Consider the following 15,978-nt stretch of genomic DNA (forward strand, 5'->3'; position numbering starts at 1 on the left):
CGTATTTAGCTTTGGCCATCAGCAGCCTCAGGCAGGGCAAGCCCACTTTTCTCTTTCCTGGGCACACTCTCCAATAGGCTGCCTTCTCTGTGGATCTCCACTAAGAGCATCTGCCTTGGCCTCATTCACATTTCTTTCTTTTTTTTCTTTTTTAAATTTTGTCGTCGTCATTGTTTTGGTTTTTTTTTTTTTTTTTTTTTTAAATTGGCGTCATTCACATTTCATTCTTGGGCAAGTTAGTTTCCCATACTTACCCAAAACCTTTTACCTTTATGTATGTAACTTCTACCCAAGACACTTATGACCCCTTCATACTTGAAGCTCATCCTTCCTCCTTTCTGGAAGCCTTCCTGTGATGACCTTCCTGCAAGGTGCCATCCTAGGTTGAGGGCCCTAGCTCTCCTCTTCCAGTTCCTTCCTTTCCTATGAATGAATCTGCCTGTAAGTCTCTGAGTCCCTGTGTGTGGCCGCCTGTGATCCTCTGGGTCTCTCCCTGTGTCCTGGATGAGTGTCTCTCTGCCCTGGAAGACAAGTTCCAAGACAGGCCCTGGATTCTTAGTCTCTACATCTCGGAGAGTTATTTCCCCATAGGTGCAGGGAGGCAGAAGAATGGGCTCATAAATCTCTTTCTCTTTGTCTCATAGGATGCAAGAAGCCAGTGTCTGCCTCAGGGAAGGAGATGGATTGGGCACAGATGGCATGTCACCGATGTCTAGTGTACCTGGGGGATTTGTGTAAGAATTTGCACCTTTCATTTTCTCAGTTTTGGGTTACAGGACAGGCCCAGGCTGCTTCAGTTGTTGGTAACACCCATTACATGGTTGGAGAGCAGGAGGGATAGTTTGGCCTCTGAGAACTTTTTTTCCCTCCCGTCTGTTTCAGTGATCCCTTCTTTTCACTGCCCTTCCATGAGTCAGAGAGGATCAGTGAATACAGGAAAAAGGGAAATGCCTTTGAGCTTTGAGCAAATGAAGATAATAATTCTCTTTCAGTAGTGGGTTGGGAAGATTTTAATTTGATATTTTTCTTCTTTGAGTGTTTCTTTTTTTTTTTTTTTTTTTAATCTTTATGGACTCCTAGATGAGTAGCAACTTCAGCACAGGAATTGAAATTAGACAGCAAGGAGGACTTACCTTCCTAACAGATGTTTCTAAGGATGGAAAAGTACTCTTTTGCTTTATGGCCCCTGGGGCTTCTCGTCCTGATAGACAGTGGTTTCTCATTAGGCTGTTGGTATGTGGCTGTTGGGTGCATTATCTCTTACTGACCTGGGTCTCCTATCCCTGCCTCCAGCCCACTCCTGGACCCCTCATGAGCAATGTGTGCAGAGAGTCAGCTGTTTCATATTTGGTGGACCAGAGTATCATTAGTAATGTCTTCCCTGTGGAATTGAGCATTTGCATTTCAGAACTAAATATCAGAGGTCTTTGCAAGCATGTATGTGTGCTACAGCTCCCCTTCATTGGGAAGAGATTATCAAGAAGAGCCTGTTCAGGCTGGGCGTGGTGGTACGCCTCTGTAGTCCCAGCTACTTGGGAGGCTGAGGCAGGAGAATCATTTGAATCCAGGAGTTGGAGACCAGCCTGGGTGACAGCAAGACCCCATCTCTAAAAGAAAAAAGAAAACAACAAAAAAAGAGCTTATTTACTTCACAAACACTAAATATTCTTTACATTTTGAACCTACCAGCAAGGAAGAGAGTTGAACAATTTGCCCATAGTCATGCAGATTTAGGACTGTGCCAGAGACCCCAGCAACCTGCCTCCTAGCTCAGGTACCTTCCTTCCAGGCTCTTGTTACAGCTCTCAGAGTGGACTCCCAGATGTGGGGGAGGGTTTTCTGAAACAGAACCATCGAGTTTCCCTTCTTTTTCTCTCTTGTGCAGCACGGTATCAGAATGAATTAGCTGGCGTAGATACTGAGCTGCTAGCCGAGAGATTTTACTACCAAGCCCTGTCAGTAGCTCCTCAGATTGGTAAGTTGTCCCCAACATGGGGATTTTCCTAGGGAAGACGTTGTGGAGATGGCAGGCAGTTCATACTCATTTTCCCCAGCTCCTCTTCATTCTCAGCTCTCTCGTACTTCACCTCATTTATACCTTTTCCCTCTTGTAACACACTCGGAAAATGGTGGAAGGGGAAGATAAATGGGAAAGTCTTGAACTAAGAAGGAGTGAGGCAGAGTAGAAGGAAAAGAGAAGATGGCTTTCCTCTCCCCGAGGTCTCTTGTGGAAAGAGGAGCACAATGAAATAAAGCGTAACTCTATCATAGAGAGAGATGGGGATTTGCATGTAGGAACAAGCACTCAGAGCTGAGATAGAGGAGAGGGCTCCATGGAGTTCCATCAACCTTGGAGGAGCCATAGTGGAAGCCAGAGGAATGGTACTTCATCAATTCAGGTAATGCCTGGCACACCAGGCGGGAACAAGCTGATGGATAAAAGAAGATGTCAGTAATCCCCTAGAGGAACAAGATTAAGCTGCTAATCACCTGAGACACCAGTGTTGCCTGCAGACCCAGCTGTTCTCCCCACAAGTTCTCTGATGCTTAGCATTGCTTGGGCCTGGCAGCTTTGAATGAGTATTGTGGCCTTAGACTGCATGAATTCTCTTTCTCCCTAGGAATGCCCTTCAATCAGCTGGGCACCCTGGCAGGCAGCAAGTACTATAATGTGGAAGCCATGTATTGTTACCTGCGGTGGTGAGTATTTGCCAGCTCTTTTTCCAACCCTGTTTTTTTGTGTGCATATTATTCCAGCTTTGTTTTCCTTCTTCCCTTCCTCCGTCCTCTAGCTTGTGGCTGAGATAGGGGAATGCTAAGATTGAAGGGTCCCTCCGTCCAGGGGGACTCTGACACAGCCCTGCTGCTTTTCACATAACCGCTGGAGCTGTAGGCACTTGGGCAGCTAAAATAGTTGTTTAGTATCTTATGTAAAATACAAGATTGCTGTTTTCTTGAAGAAGGAAAGAAATTTAATACAGTTGGTAAAATGTTACCAAAGTGGCTTCTGACAAGATCATGAAAATTCTAGAGTGTGTTAATGTGGTAATATATGTGGAGGGACCGGCAGGGTGGGTCACTGCTTCCCTGGGTCTGACTCTTAGCTGTTAGAATAAAAAACATTTTTGGCAGGGCCTGGTAGCTCACACCTGTAATCCTAGCACTTTGGGAGGCCGAGGCAGGCGGATCACCTGAGGTTAGGAGTTCGAGACCAGCCTGGCCAACATGGCAAAACCCCATCTCTACTAAAAATACAAAAATTAGCTGGCTGTGGTGGTGAGCGCCTCTAATCCTAGCTACTTGGGAGGCTGAGGCAGGAAAATCACTTGAACCCAGGAGGCAGAGATTGCAGGGAGCCAAGATCATGCCACTGCACTCCAGCCTGGGCAACAGAGCAAGACTCCATCTCAAAAAAAAAAAAAAAATTTTTTTCAGGGCGCCCAGAATTGGTTAAGCTTAGGGTATTGAGTCACTGTACAAGTCACTGTAACCAAGAGCACATGAGACTGAGAGGTAAACCAGAATACTTTACCTGGAATGCTTTTAAGTTATACCGAGAAATAAATTGCTCATTCTCAGAAGAAGTTATGTAATAAGCTTGGGCTTCAAGCAAAAGGAGTAGGGTGGTCTTCATAGCTTAAGTGGTCAAGTACTAAAGTATATCCAATCCGAATAGTAAAGTAATCAGATAATAAAGTACAAAATAGTAACATACTAATTGTACCTCATAATTCCATGTGCCATGGTTTCTGGTTCACCTGGCCAAGGTGACCTAGTCCCTGTGTTCAGTTTAGCTTGTTGGGGGTCCCTGTCCTTGTCTAGATAAGTGCAGGCTGGCCTTCTATACTTGCACCACTACGCCCATTCATTCTTAAGTATCATTACTAGGTTTATAACCTGGTGTATCTTTCCCATTTCTTTTTTCTTTTTTTTTTTTTTTGAGATGGAGTTTCAAGCTTGTTGCCCAGACTGGAGTGCAGTGGCATGATCTCAGCTCACTGCAACCTCTGCCTCCTAGGTTCAAGTGATTCTCCTGCCCCAGCCTCCCAAGTATCTAGGATTACAGGCATGCGCCACCACACCTGGCTAATTTTGTATTTTTAGTAGAGACAGGGTTTCTGCATGTTGGTCAGGCTGGTCTCGAACTCCCGACCTCAGGTGAGCCGCCCTCCTTGGCCTCCCAAAGTGTTGGGATTACAGGTGTGAGCCACTGCACCTGGCTGTATTTTTCCCATTTCTTTTTCTTTTTTTTTTTTTTTTTTGAGACGGGGACTCCCTGCTCTGTCGCCAAGGCTGGAGTGCAGTGGCACGATCTCCACTCACTGCAAGCTCCACCGCCTCCTGGGTTAACGCCATTTTCCTGCCTCAGCCTCCCTAGAAGCTGGGACTACAGGCGCCCGCCACCACGCCCAGCTAATTTTTTTGTATTTTCAGTAGAGACGGGGTTTCACCGTGTTCGCCAGGATGGTCTCCATCTCCTGACCTCGTGATCTGCCTGCCTCGACCTCCCAAAGTGCTGGGATTACAGGCCTGAGCCACCGCGCCGGCCTGTTTTTCCCATTTCTTAAATGCTTCCAGAGAATGATCCCCCTTACCTGTCCTGGGTCCCTCATCACACTCTTAAGCATGATTTAGGGTGGGTCAGTTCCAAAAGAGAGCCAGGCGTATCAAGTTTGGGAGGTGCCCACTAAGGGCATACCTGACTCTGCTAAAACAATTCTCTCTCATGGTTTATGGGTTAGACATTTGGGCAGGGCTCAGTTGGGCAATCTGCCTTCTCCCAGTGGCATTGTTTAGGGTTAGTCATTGGTATTCAGCTGATCGGAAGGTCTAATATGTCTGGAGAGTTGACTCATTTGGCCCCTCTCCTTCTCTGTGTGGTCTTAGGACCATATGTGGTATCTTCCACAGGGTAGAAGAACTTCTTATGTAGTGGCTCAAGGCTCCAACAGTGAACAATGACTTAAGAGACTTGGAAGTTGTTACTTCAGTAATATTCTCTTGGTCATAGCCCTTCCTCCCGCAGCCCCCTACAAGATTTAAGGGGAGGAGATATAGACCACATTTCTCAGTGGAAGGAGTGTCAGATAATTTGTGGCTATCTTTAATTCACCACAGATATTGGTTTCTTCTATTTTATACCTCACTTTTTATAATTGAAAACATGTTTTTAAGAAACAAGACACAAAATGTCGTGAGTGTTAAAGTCATTGGGGATTTTCTTTCTTTTTTTTTTTGAGACAGAGTCTTGCCCTGTCGCCTAGGCTGGTGTGCAATGGTGCGATCTCAGCTCACTGCAGTCTCCACCTCCTGGGTTCAGGTGATTCTCCTGCCTCAGCCTTCTGAGTAGTTGGGATTACAGGTGCATGCCACCATGCCCGGCTAATTTTTTTTTTTTTTGAGACGGAGTCTTGCACTGTCGCCCAGGCTGGAGTGCAGTAGTGCGATCTTGGCTCACTGCAAGCTCCACCTCCTGGGTTCATGTCATTCTCCTGCCTTAGCCTCCCAAGTAGCAGGGACTACAGGTGCCCACCAACATGCCTGGGTAATTTTTTGTATTTTTAGTAGAGACGGGGTCTCACCGTGTTAGCCACGATGGTCTTGACCTCCTGACCTCATGATCTGCCTGCCTCAGCCTCCCAAAGTGCTGGGATTACAGGCGTGAGCCACCGTGCCTGGCTGTGTGTGTGTGTGTGTGTGTGTGTGTGTGTGTGTGTGTGTGTGTGTGTTTTTAAGTAAGATTAGGTTGAGGGCTGGGTATAGTGTCTCACACTTGTAATCCCAGGACTTTTGGAGATTGAGGGTCACTTGAGTCTGGGAGTTTAAAGCCAAGCCTGGTCAACATAGTGAGACCCCATCTCTACAAAAGAAAAGTTAAAAAATTAGGTGGGGCTGGGCTTGGTGGCTCATGCCTATAATCCCAGCACTTTGGGAGGTTGAGGAAGGTGAATCACCTGAGGTCAGGAGTTTGAGACCAGCCTGGCCAACATGGTGAAACTCCATCTCTACTGAAAATACAAAAATGAGCCAGGCGTGGTGGCAGGCACCTGTAATCCCAGCTACTTGGGAGATTCAGGCACGAGAATTGCTTGAACCCGGGAGGTGGAGGTTGCAGTAAGCCGAGATCATGCCACTGCACTCCAGCCTGTGTGATAGAGTGAGACTCAGTTTCAAAAAATAAAAAGACGGGCCGGGCTCAGTGGCTCACGCCTGTAATCCCAGCACTTTGGGAGGCCGAGGCGGGCGGATCATGAGGTCGGGCGATTGAGACCATCCTGGCTAACACGGTGAAACCCCGTCTCTACTAAAATACAAAACAGTTGGGAGGCTGAGGCAGGAGAATGGCCTGAACTCGGGAGGCGGAGCTTGCAGTGAGCTGAGATCCGACCACTGCACTCCAGCCTGGGCGACAGAGCGAGACTCCGTCTCAAAAAAAAAAAAAAAAACCGGGCGCAGTGGCTCACGCCTGTAATCCCAGCACTTTGGGAGACCGAGGCGGGCGGATCACGAGGTCAGGAGATCGAGACCATCCTGGTGAACATGGTGAAACCCTGTCTCTACTAAAAATACAAAAAAATTAGCCGGGCGTGGTGGCGGGCGCCTGTAGTCCCAGCTACTCGGGAGGCTGAGGCAGGAGAATGGCATGAACCCGGGAAGCGGAGCTTGCAGTGAGCCGAGATCGCGCCACTGCACTCCAGCCTGGGCGACAAAGCGAGACTCCGTCTCAAAAAAGAAAAAAAAGAAAAAAGAAATAAGTAAATAAAAATAAAAAGACAGTGGGATTGGGGACTTTTCTCTACCACATACTAACTGTGTGACCTTGGTCAGTGTGCTTGTTCTCTCACAGGCTCTGTGTCCTCATTTGTGAATGTGGACAATACTAGAGTACATTGCCTCTCACAGTGGGTGCTCAGTACATGTTTGTGTTTGCATGTTGGGAGGATTAACTGAAATAGTACATGTAAATATCCTTGCAGATAGTAAATGCTTGTTAAATGCTATCCATTATAAAGTATTCTATGCTTAAAAATAGATGAAGAATAGTGTATTTCAGGGATGGTAATAACTTAAGTTTGTAACAGGGTGGGATTGATATTCTCCTTTCTAGATACAAAGGAGAATAAGACATCCTTTTTTTCTCTGACTAATCTAGAAGTTATGTGTGTGTGTGTGTGTGTGATCAGGAAAGCTAGCTCATGAGCCTTTTACCCTGAGTATGTACATGGAAGCTGAGGCTGGGAGCAGCCTGTATTTACCAGTAACATTGTTTCCTAAAGCCCCAGCAGAGTAACATATCCTCCCCTCGCCAAGACTCAATAGCTCACCTCTCTCCTACAGCATCCAGTCAGAAGTGTCCTTTGAGGGGGCCTATGGGAACCTCAAGCGGCTGTATGATAAGGCAGCCAAAATGTACCACCAACTGAAGAAGTGTGAGACTCGGAAACTGTCTCCCGGCAAAAAGCGGTGAGTGGGGCCTGTGAGGTGGAGGGGGTTTTTCTGCAGTTGGTGCAGTAGAACCATAGGGACTGTGGGGCCATTCAGCATTTACTTTGGGCTCTTCTCATTTCAGATGTAAAGACATTAAAAGGTTGCTAGTGAACTTTATGTATCTGCAAAGCCTCCTACAGCCCAAAAGCAGGTGAGTGGAAGACAGCATGAACCCAAACTGTCCTGTGAGCCCCAGTCATGATGCTTTACAGAAGGAGCCTTGAAAAGGGTGGACTGTCCAGGTCTGCCCTCATTTGGAACATCCATAGCCAATTTGTCTTTTCTTGGCATTCCTCACTGTTTCTCCCAAGAGTCCTGTGCCCATCCTTCTCCCAGCAGCTCTCTGGCACAGAATAGGTGCTTAGAGGATGTTGAAGAGGGAATGGCTGCATGGGAAGCCTATTCACATCCCTTGCCCTGTTTTAGTTGCTGTGGAGATCAATCCAGCACTGCCCTTCCCTGCTGTGCTCTCAGGTCTCCCCTGCAGCATCCCATAGTCCTTTCTCTGAATCTTGTATTCCCTGCTCTTCTCCTTCCCCAGCCCCCACCACTGACCTCCCTGTTACTCCTGCCCCTCTGTAGCTCCATGGACTCAGAGCTGACCTCACTTTGCCAGTCAGTCCTGGAGGACTTCAACCTCTGCCTCTTCTACCTGCCCTCCTCACCCAACCTCAGCCTGGCCAGTGAGGATGAGGAGGAGTATGAGAGTGGATATGCTTTCCTCCCGGACCTTCTTATCTTTCAAATGGTCATCATCTGCCTTATGTGTGTGCACAGCTTGGAGAGAGCAGGTAACCTTCCCTATGTTCCTCTTTTCTCTTCCACTGGGTTCAGGGATCCTCACTCCCCTTTTCTACAGCTCCTTATTCATAAACTTCCTTCCACAAGCAGCCTCTTCACTCCTGTGTCACTGCTTGGCTGTGGGCGAGTAAGGGCCAAGGGATCCTAACCTAAAGGAGCTCCTGGTAATTGAGTACAAGCAACAGCACATTTCCTTCCCCCTTCTCCTTACCACCTCCCATAAATATGCACACCCTTGGCCAGGGCCTATGCGGAGACGAGGGTCAGGATACTTAGTGATGATCCAGACAGAATTTCAGACCTTGCTCTCGGAGGCATTTAGGCAATTCTGGAAGCCTTTCTGGCAGATGCGTATGCAGAGCAAGATTGGGAGGTAAGGAGGGATAGGGCTGGATGTGAAGGTTCTTGAGGTATGGGGAGGAACCTCAAGGCCAGGAAGGATGAGATGGGACAAAAGGATATGCTTATCTGAAGGAGCACAAGGTGAGATGTTACATTCTAGATTATGAAAGGGATAATAGGACACGTACAGTGCCTCATGCCTGTAATCCCAGCACTTTGGGAGGCTGAGGCGGGCTGATTGCTTGAGCCCAGGAGTTCAAGACCCAGCCTGGACAACATAGTGAGACCCTCGTCTCTAAAAAGTTTAAAAAAAAAAAATCTTTGATGAGTAGTTGGATCCTTGGAAGAGTTGAGAACAAATGAGATGTAGTTGGAATTAATGGTGCCTACTCCCCATCAGGGCCCTAGGCCCCTAATGCCTGGCTTTCCTAACTTCAGGATCCAAGCAGTACAGTGCAGCCATTGCCTTCACCCTGGCCCTCTTCTCCCACCTTGTCAATCATGTCAACATACGGCTGCAAGCTGAGCTGGAAGAGGGCGAGAATCCTGTCCCGGCATTCCAGAGTGATGGCACAGGTGGGAGAATGGGGGAGATCATCACTATGGAAAGATTGGTGTGGGGCATGGGGATGAAGGAAAGGAACACAGACTTGGGGGGAAGTGGTATTGGAGAGCACATTCCAGCATCCAGGCTCCACCTGTTCCTCAGGCTCCACCTGACCTTCCTCTTTCCGCAGATGAGCCAGAGTCCAAGGAACCTCTGGAGAAAGAGGAGGAGCCAGATCCTGAGCCTCCTCCTATAGTACCCCAAGTGGGTGAGGGCAGAAAGAGCCGTAAGTTCTCCCGCCTCTCCTGCCTCCGCCGTCGCCGCCACCCACCCAAAGCTGGTGATGACAGTGACCTGAGTGAAGGCTTTGAATCGGACTCAAGCCATGACTCAGCCCGGGCCAGTGAGGGCTCAGACAGTGGCTCTGACAAGAGTCTTGAAGGTGGGGGAACGGCCTTTGATGCTGAAACAGACTCGGAGATGAATAGCCAGGAGTCCCGATCAGACTTGGAAGATATGGAGGAAGAGGAGGGGACACGGTCACCAACCCTGGAGCCCCCTCAGGGCAGATCAGAGGCTCCCGATTCCCTCAATGGCCCACTGGGCCCCAGTGAGGCTAGCATTGCCAGCAATCTACAAGCCATGTCCACCCAGATGTTCCAGACTAAGCGCTGCTTCCGACTGGCCCCCACCTTTAGCAACCTGCTCCTCCAGCCCACCACCGACCCTCATACCTCGGCCAGCCACAGGCCTTGTGTCAATGGGGATGTAGACAAGCCTTCAGAGCCAGGTATTTGGACCATTTCATCATCCTGTTCTGGTCCGCACCTCCATGCCACAGACACTCACCAGAGAGGCCACTTTCGTCTGTATGTGAATGACCTTTCATCTCTACCCTTGCCTTTGGCCCTCTGCCTATGGTGTAGCCCATGAGTTTTTTCCTGAGGATCCGCTCTCCTGTTCACTTCCTCATTCCCAGCTCCCAACCCATTTGTTGGTTTTAATTTTCTTGCACTTCACCCTGCCCTGTGGGTTTGGGGCTTTCTTCCCTACACAATTGCAGCTGCAGCTTCCTTCCCCAGTGCCATCTGGTACCCACCGGGGCAGGTGCATTAGAGTGAGACTTCTCTCTTGAGGATCTTCCCTGCAAAGAGAGTACCCATTTAGTAGCAGCAACTCTTTGTTAAGGCTACCCTGCGTTGTTCTAGGGTGTTGTTTTATTTAACCTTCATAGCAGTCCTGTGGTAGAAGAGTTGTCATCCCTACTCTAGGCTGTCTTTTACTTCCAAAGTTTTTTTATTTATTTATTTTTTTTAAAGACAGGGTCTTACCCTATCGCTGAGACTGGAGTGCAGTGGCGCGATCTTGGCTCACCGCAACCACTGCCTCCCAGGCTCAAGCGATTCTCCTGCCTCAGCCATCTGAGTAGTTGAGATGACAGGCATGTGCCATCACGCCTGGCTAATTTGTGCGTTTGTAATATATATATATAAAATATATATAATATATATATGAAAAATATATAATATATATTATATATGAAAAATATATATAAAATATGTAATATATAATATATAACATATTATATATAATATATATATTATATATATAACATATAATATGTATAAAATATATATAATATATATTTTATATATATATTTTTTGGAGACAGAGTCTCACTGTGTTGCCCAGGCTGGAGTGCAGCGGCACGATCTCGGCTCACTGCAGCCTCCGCCTCCTAGGTTCAAGTGATTCTTCTGCTTCAGCCTCCCAAGTAGCTGGGACTACAGGCGCGTGCCACCATGCCCGGCTAATCTTTGTATTTTTAGTAGAGACGGGGTTTTGCCATGTTGGCCAGGCTGGTCTCAAACTCCTGACCTTAGGTGATCTGCCTGCCTCGGCCTCCCAAAGTGCTGGGATTACAGGTGTGAGCCGCCATGACCAGTCCCTCCAAACTTTTTTTTTTTTGAGAGAGAGTCTTGCTCTGTCGCCCAGGCTTGAGTGCAGTGGCCGGATCTCAGCTCACTGCAAGCTCTGCCTCCCGGATTTACGCCATTCTCTTGCCTCAGCCTCCTGAGTAGCTGGGACTACAGGCGCCCGCCACCTCGCCTGGCTAGTTTTTTGTATTTTTTAGTAGAGACAGGGTTTCACCGTGTTAGCCAGGATGGTCTCGATCTCCTGACCTCGTGATCCGCCCGTCTCGGCCTCCCAAAGTGCTGGGATTACAGGTTTGAGCCACCGCGCCGGGCCCCCTCCAAACTTTCATACATAGTGTTCTGTCTGTCTGGCATGTGCTTTTCCTCCCTTGCTCCCAGTCTGTCACTTAGCTAATTCTTACTTGCCCCCCTAGATTTTAGCTTAAAAGTCATTTATTTGGTCTGGGACTCGTTCAAGGGTATGTTAGATTTGCTTCCTGCAGCCACCTGCACCTCTGCAGCCTCCAGTCCTTTCCCACTCTGGTGAGGTTGCCTATTGGTTTGTCTGTCTCCCCAGTTAGAGTCCGAACTGCTTGAGGGCAGGACAGAATATATCTTACTTATTGCTGTATCCCCAGTAACTACTAACACAGTGCCTGGCACATGGGTGGGACTTAAAAACTATCGAATGACTGAGTGAATGACAGAAATGAGGAAGCTGATGCTCAGAGATGTGAAGGGACCTGCCCAGTGTTCTCACTTGCAAAGTAGAAGAGCTAGGAATTGAAAGTAACTCTTTTAAAACCGTACCCCTTGCTTTTCTCCCTCCCTTGTAGCTCCCCTCTAATTATCTGCCCTGCCTTCCAGCACAGAGTAGGCACTTTATAAATCCTGGTTGAATGAATAGCTGCAGATCAACATCACAAATTACTAGAGTCTGTAAGAATCATATTTAAAAGGCACCATATTTAAAAAGCAACCTTGGTAAAATGAATTGGAGGAGATTAAAAAACAAGAGTTAGTGGGCCTGGAAAAATTGAATAAGGGGCTGTAAGTGATTCGGCCTGTAAGTGATTCCCCAGATTTTTCATATCCGAATTCCTTGGAAGGGCCCAGGCCAGGTGGAAGCATGCTCCCTGCACAGAGCTGAGGCCTGGTGCCAAGTGTCTCTTGTTTATCCTAGTTTTTTCTCTTCCATTCACCCACTCCCCAGCCTCTGAGGAGGGCTCGGAGTCGGAGGGGAGTGAGTCCAGTGGACGCTCCTGTCGGAATGAGCGCAGCATCCAGGAGAAGCTTCAGGTCCTGATGGCCGAAGGCCTGCTTCCTGCTGTGAAAGTCTTCCTGGACTGGCTTCGGACCAATTCCGACCTCATCATCGTGTGTGCACAGGTGTGTCAGTCCACTCCATTGCCCCTGTCAGGTCCCAGGGTCTTGGAGGAGGGGATGAGCCAGGATGGGGCCTGAGGATCCCCCCCAGATGGCCAAGGCAAGAATTATTGCCAAGCAATTAAGCACCTATCTGTGCTGGGCCCTTATACTCTGACAGGGAAGGATTAGGCATGGTCTTGGCCCTCACAAAGCCTGTGGCCAGGGAACAATGAGTGAGCTGCTTATTTTGCTTTGTATCCCCAAAGCTGGGCATAATGCCGGCCATTATAAGTAATGCCAGTAGAAGTATGTGTTCAAGGACCAAACTTGATAAATACCAAAGCATCCAGAGAAGGGAGAGAGCACTGAGTAGAGGATAGTGACAGAAGAGATGGCAACTTCTGACAAGAGTTGTGAAGATGTACTAGGCAGGGGAAACAGCTTAAGGAGAGTCACACAACAGGACCGAGCTCTTGTCAAGCCGGCTGCCATGGAGGCTGGGTGGGGCCATGGTAGTTTCCCTTCCTTCTCAGCTTCAGAGTGTCAGCCTTGAACTTCTAATTCCCAGAGGCATTTGTTCAGTGTTTTCTTCTAGGGGCATACCTGCCCTGCTGTGGAAGACTCTCTTCCCTGTGGGTCGCCCCAGTCCCTAGGTGAGAGGGTTTGGGTCAGAGCCAGGTGCACCCTTGGGTGTGTGCTTATGTTTGATGACAGTTAGTCAGTCATTAGTCACTGAGGGAAGTGTGCTGAAGATGGAGATGCTGAGTCACATCCCCAGAGAGGTGTTCCAGTATGGGCACATGGCAGGGCTGGAAGGATAGGTTACTGCTAGACGTAGAGAAGCAACGTCCTTTAACACCCTGGCTTTTCCTACTACCAAGATCCAGAAAGTCCTTGTGGTTTTGCTGCTTTCTCCTTTTTTTTTTTTTTGAGATGGAGTCTCGCTCTGTTAACCAGGCCGGAGTGCAGTGGAGCGATGTCGGCTCACTGCAAGCTCCGCCTCCCGGGTTCACACCATTCTCCTGCCTCAGCCTCCTGAGTAGCTGGGACTACAGGCACCTGCCACCACGCCCGGCTAATTTCTTGTATTTTTAGTAGAGACGGGGTTTCACTGTGTTAGCCAGGATGGTCTTGATCTCCTGACCTCGTGATCCGCCTGCCTCAGCCTCCCAAAGTGCTGGGATTACAGGCGTGAGCCACCGCGCCCGGCCTGCTTTCTCCTTTCATGAAGTATTCAGCTGGTGAAAAAGCTCAGCCAGGCTGGTCTCAAACTCTTGACCTCAAGTGATCTGCCTGCCTCAACCTCCCAAAGTGCTGGGATTACAGGCATGAGCCACCGTGCCCGGTCCGAATGTGGCTTTTTTTGTATTGTTTTGTTTTGTTTTGAAACAAGGTTTTACTCTGTTGCCCAGGCTGGAGTGCAGTGGCGTACCTCAGCTCCCACTGCAGCCTCAACCTGGGCTCAAGTGATTCTCCCAACTCAGCCTCCCCAGTAGCTGGTACTATAAGCGCATGCCACCATGCCTGGCTAATTTTTTTTTTTTTTTTTCAAGAAGGAGTTTCGTTCTCGTTGCCCAGGCTGGAGTGCAATGGCAGAGTCTCAGCTCACTGCAGCCTCTGCCTCCTGGGTTCAAGCAATTCTTCTGCCTCAGCCTCCCAAGTAGCTGGGATTATAGGCACTTGCCACCATGCCCGGCTAAATTTTTTTGTGTTTTTAGTAGAGATGAAGTGTCATCATATTGGCCAAGCTCGTCTCCAACTCCTGACCTCAGGTGATCCGCCTACCTTGGCCTTCCAAAGTGCTGGGATTACAGGCATGAACCACCATGTCCAGCCAGCCCAGCTAATTTTTGTATTTTTTTTTAGAGACAAGGTTTTGCCTTGTTGCCCAGGCTTTTTTTGTTAGTTTTTAAATCAAACCCCCATAGGCCTCTGAACATAGGCCAGATCCTCCAGGGTGGTGCTTTCCTTGCTCACCACTGTTCACCACTGTCTCTGGCTGAAGGCCTCCTCTCCCTTCTCTCTCCCCAGAGCTCTCAAAGTCTGTGGAACCGCCTGTCTGTGTTGCTGAATCTGTTGCCTGCTGCTGGCGAACTCCAGGAGTCTGGTGAGTAGGTCCCTGGCACTACCCTCCTTTCTTTTCTCTCTCAATGGCCCTACTAAGCCCATCCCGCCTCCCCATAACCCAGCTATTGGGGTAAGGAGGTTAATGGGATTCACTGCCAGCCTCCCTAGCACACAGCAGTCATTGTGTGGTCTAGGCCTCTCCGGTTTCCCACCCCAACACTGCTGCTCTGTGGGCAGGTGACCTGGTCAGCAAGGGAGTGTGCTCCCTGGGGAAGGTAAGGGCAGAGTGAGAGGGCCCTGGGAGCCAGACCTAGCTGCTGCTGTTGCATTGATGTCTGTGGTCATTGAGAATTGACTTTGATCTACCAAGTTTATTTGTCTGGCTCATCTCCTCCTACCACCTTCCAGCTGGAAAACTCCACCTGCTCCTACCCCCTAAGACTTGCCAAGGGCTATTCATTCATCCTGAGCCCCTCCTCTCATTTCCATCCCAATGTAATTGTCCCTTCTGTCAGGAAGCCTTCCTAACCTGAGCCATCCTTGTTCTTCCTGAGCCCCTCTGCTCTGCCTGACTGGCTCTTACGTGTCCATCTCTCTTTCCTTCACTCCCTCCATCTCTCCCCATTGTCCTAGGGTATGTCCTGTCTCATCGTCTCATCAGCCTGATAATTCCCAAAGGGAAGGGCTGTGTCTCTCTGACTGGGAGTTCCCACAGAACAGATGGTCTTACGTGTCCTTCTTTTGCCCAGGCCTGGCCTTGTGTCCTGAGGTCCAAGATCTTCTTGAAGGTTGTGAACTGCCTGACCTCCCCTCTAGCCTTCTGCTCCCGGAGGACATGGCTCTTCGTAACTTGCCCCCGCTCCGAGCTGCCCACAGACGCTTTAACTTTGACACAGATCGGCCCCTGCTCAGCACCTTAGAGGAGGTAAGGATAGCATTTCTTATGCCACAGCTGTTTGTCAGTCACACACAGCGGCAAACAGGGGTTCAGGTCTGGGGAGGGAGGGGGCAGGATACCCTCTTCCACCCAGACAGGGACAGTGTCCTTGGGGCTACAGGCTATGCTTCTTTCTTCATTCAGTGAGCCATTTTAGCTTTTTTCCTGCCTTGGCAGGATGTCCTTCTAAAGGTCTGCCATTCTTAGTTTCTACTATTGTAGAACAACCACCCCCCTCCTTTCTCTGCCTTCTGTAAAGGGCAGAACAAATAGTTATTAGAGCTTTGAAATCTTTATCAGTCTCTTTTCTAACTCCGGGCCCAGCCTGCTCTGAGCTGAACATCAAACAATCATAGAAAGTTAGAGCTGGAAGGGAATGTGCTGCCCCCTTAGTCCAGCAACTTTCACCCTTAAATCTCCATCACCACATGGGCCATTTGGGGGCAGCAGAGGGAAGCCAAGCAGACAGGCCACCCGGTCCTGACATACACGAACCACCTGGCTGCTTCCTC

The 15,978-nt window shown here is 48.8% G+C and overlaps 1 protein-coding gene across 1 annotated transcript in view; it reads left to right on the forward strand.

Moving 5' to 3' along the window:
- SMG5 (SMG5 nonsense mediated mRNA decay factor) overlaps window positions 1-15,978 on the forward strand; it is a 35,218-nt gene that overhangs the window by 8,313 nt on the left and 10,927 nt on the right. Inside the window, exons 5-15 of the mRNA XM_007976757.3 lie at window positions 645-734; window positions 1,886-1,975; window positions 2,622-2,700; window positions 7,339-7,464; window positions 7,571-7,639; window positions 8,071-8,279; window positions 9,070-9,207; window positions 9,369-9,968; window positions 12,308-12,483; window positions 14,494-14,569; window positions 15,279-15,454. Of these exons, the coding sequence (XP_007974948.1) occupies window positions 645-734; window positions 1,886-1,975; window positions 2,622-2,700; window positions 7,339-7,464; window positions 7,571-7,639; window positions 8,071-8,279; window positions 9,070-9,207; window positions 9,369-9,968; window positions 12,308-12,483; window positions 14,494-14,569; window positions 15,279-15,454 (1,829 nt within the window). The remainder of the gene's footprint in view (window positions 1-644; window positions 735-1,885; window positions 1,976-2,621; window positions 2,701-7,338; window positions 7,465-7,570; window positions 7,640-8,070; window positions 8,280-9,069; window positions 9,208-9,368; window positions 9,969-12,307; window positions 12,484-14,493; window positions 14,570-15,278; window positions 15,455-15,978) is intronic.

Source organism: Chlorocebus sabaeus, chromosome 20 (assembly GCF_047675955.1).
Source record: "Chlorocebus sabaeus isolate Y175 chromosome 20, mChlSab1.0.hap1, whole genome shotgun sequence".
Lineage (NCBI taxonomy): Eukaryota > Metazoa > Chordata > Mammalia > Primates > Cercopithecidae > Chlorocebus > Chlorocebus sabaeus.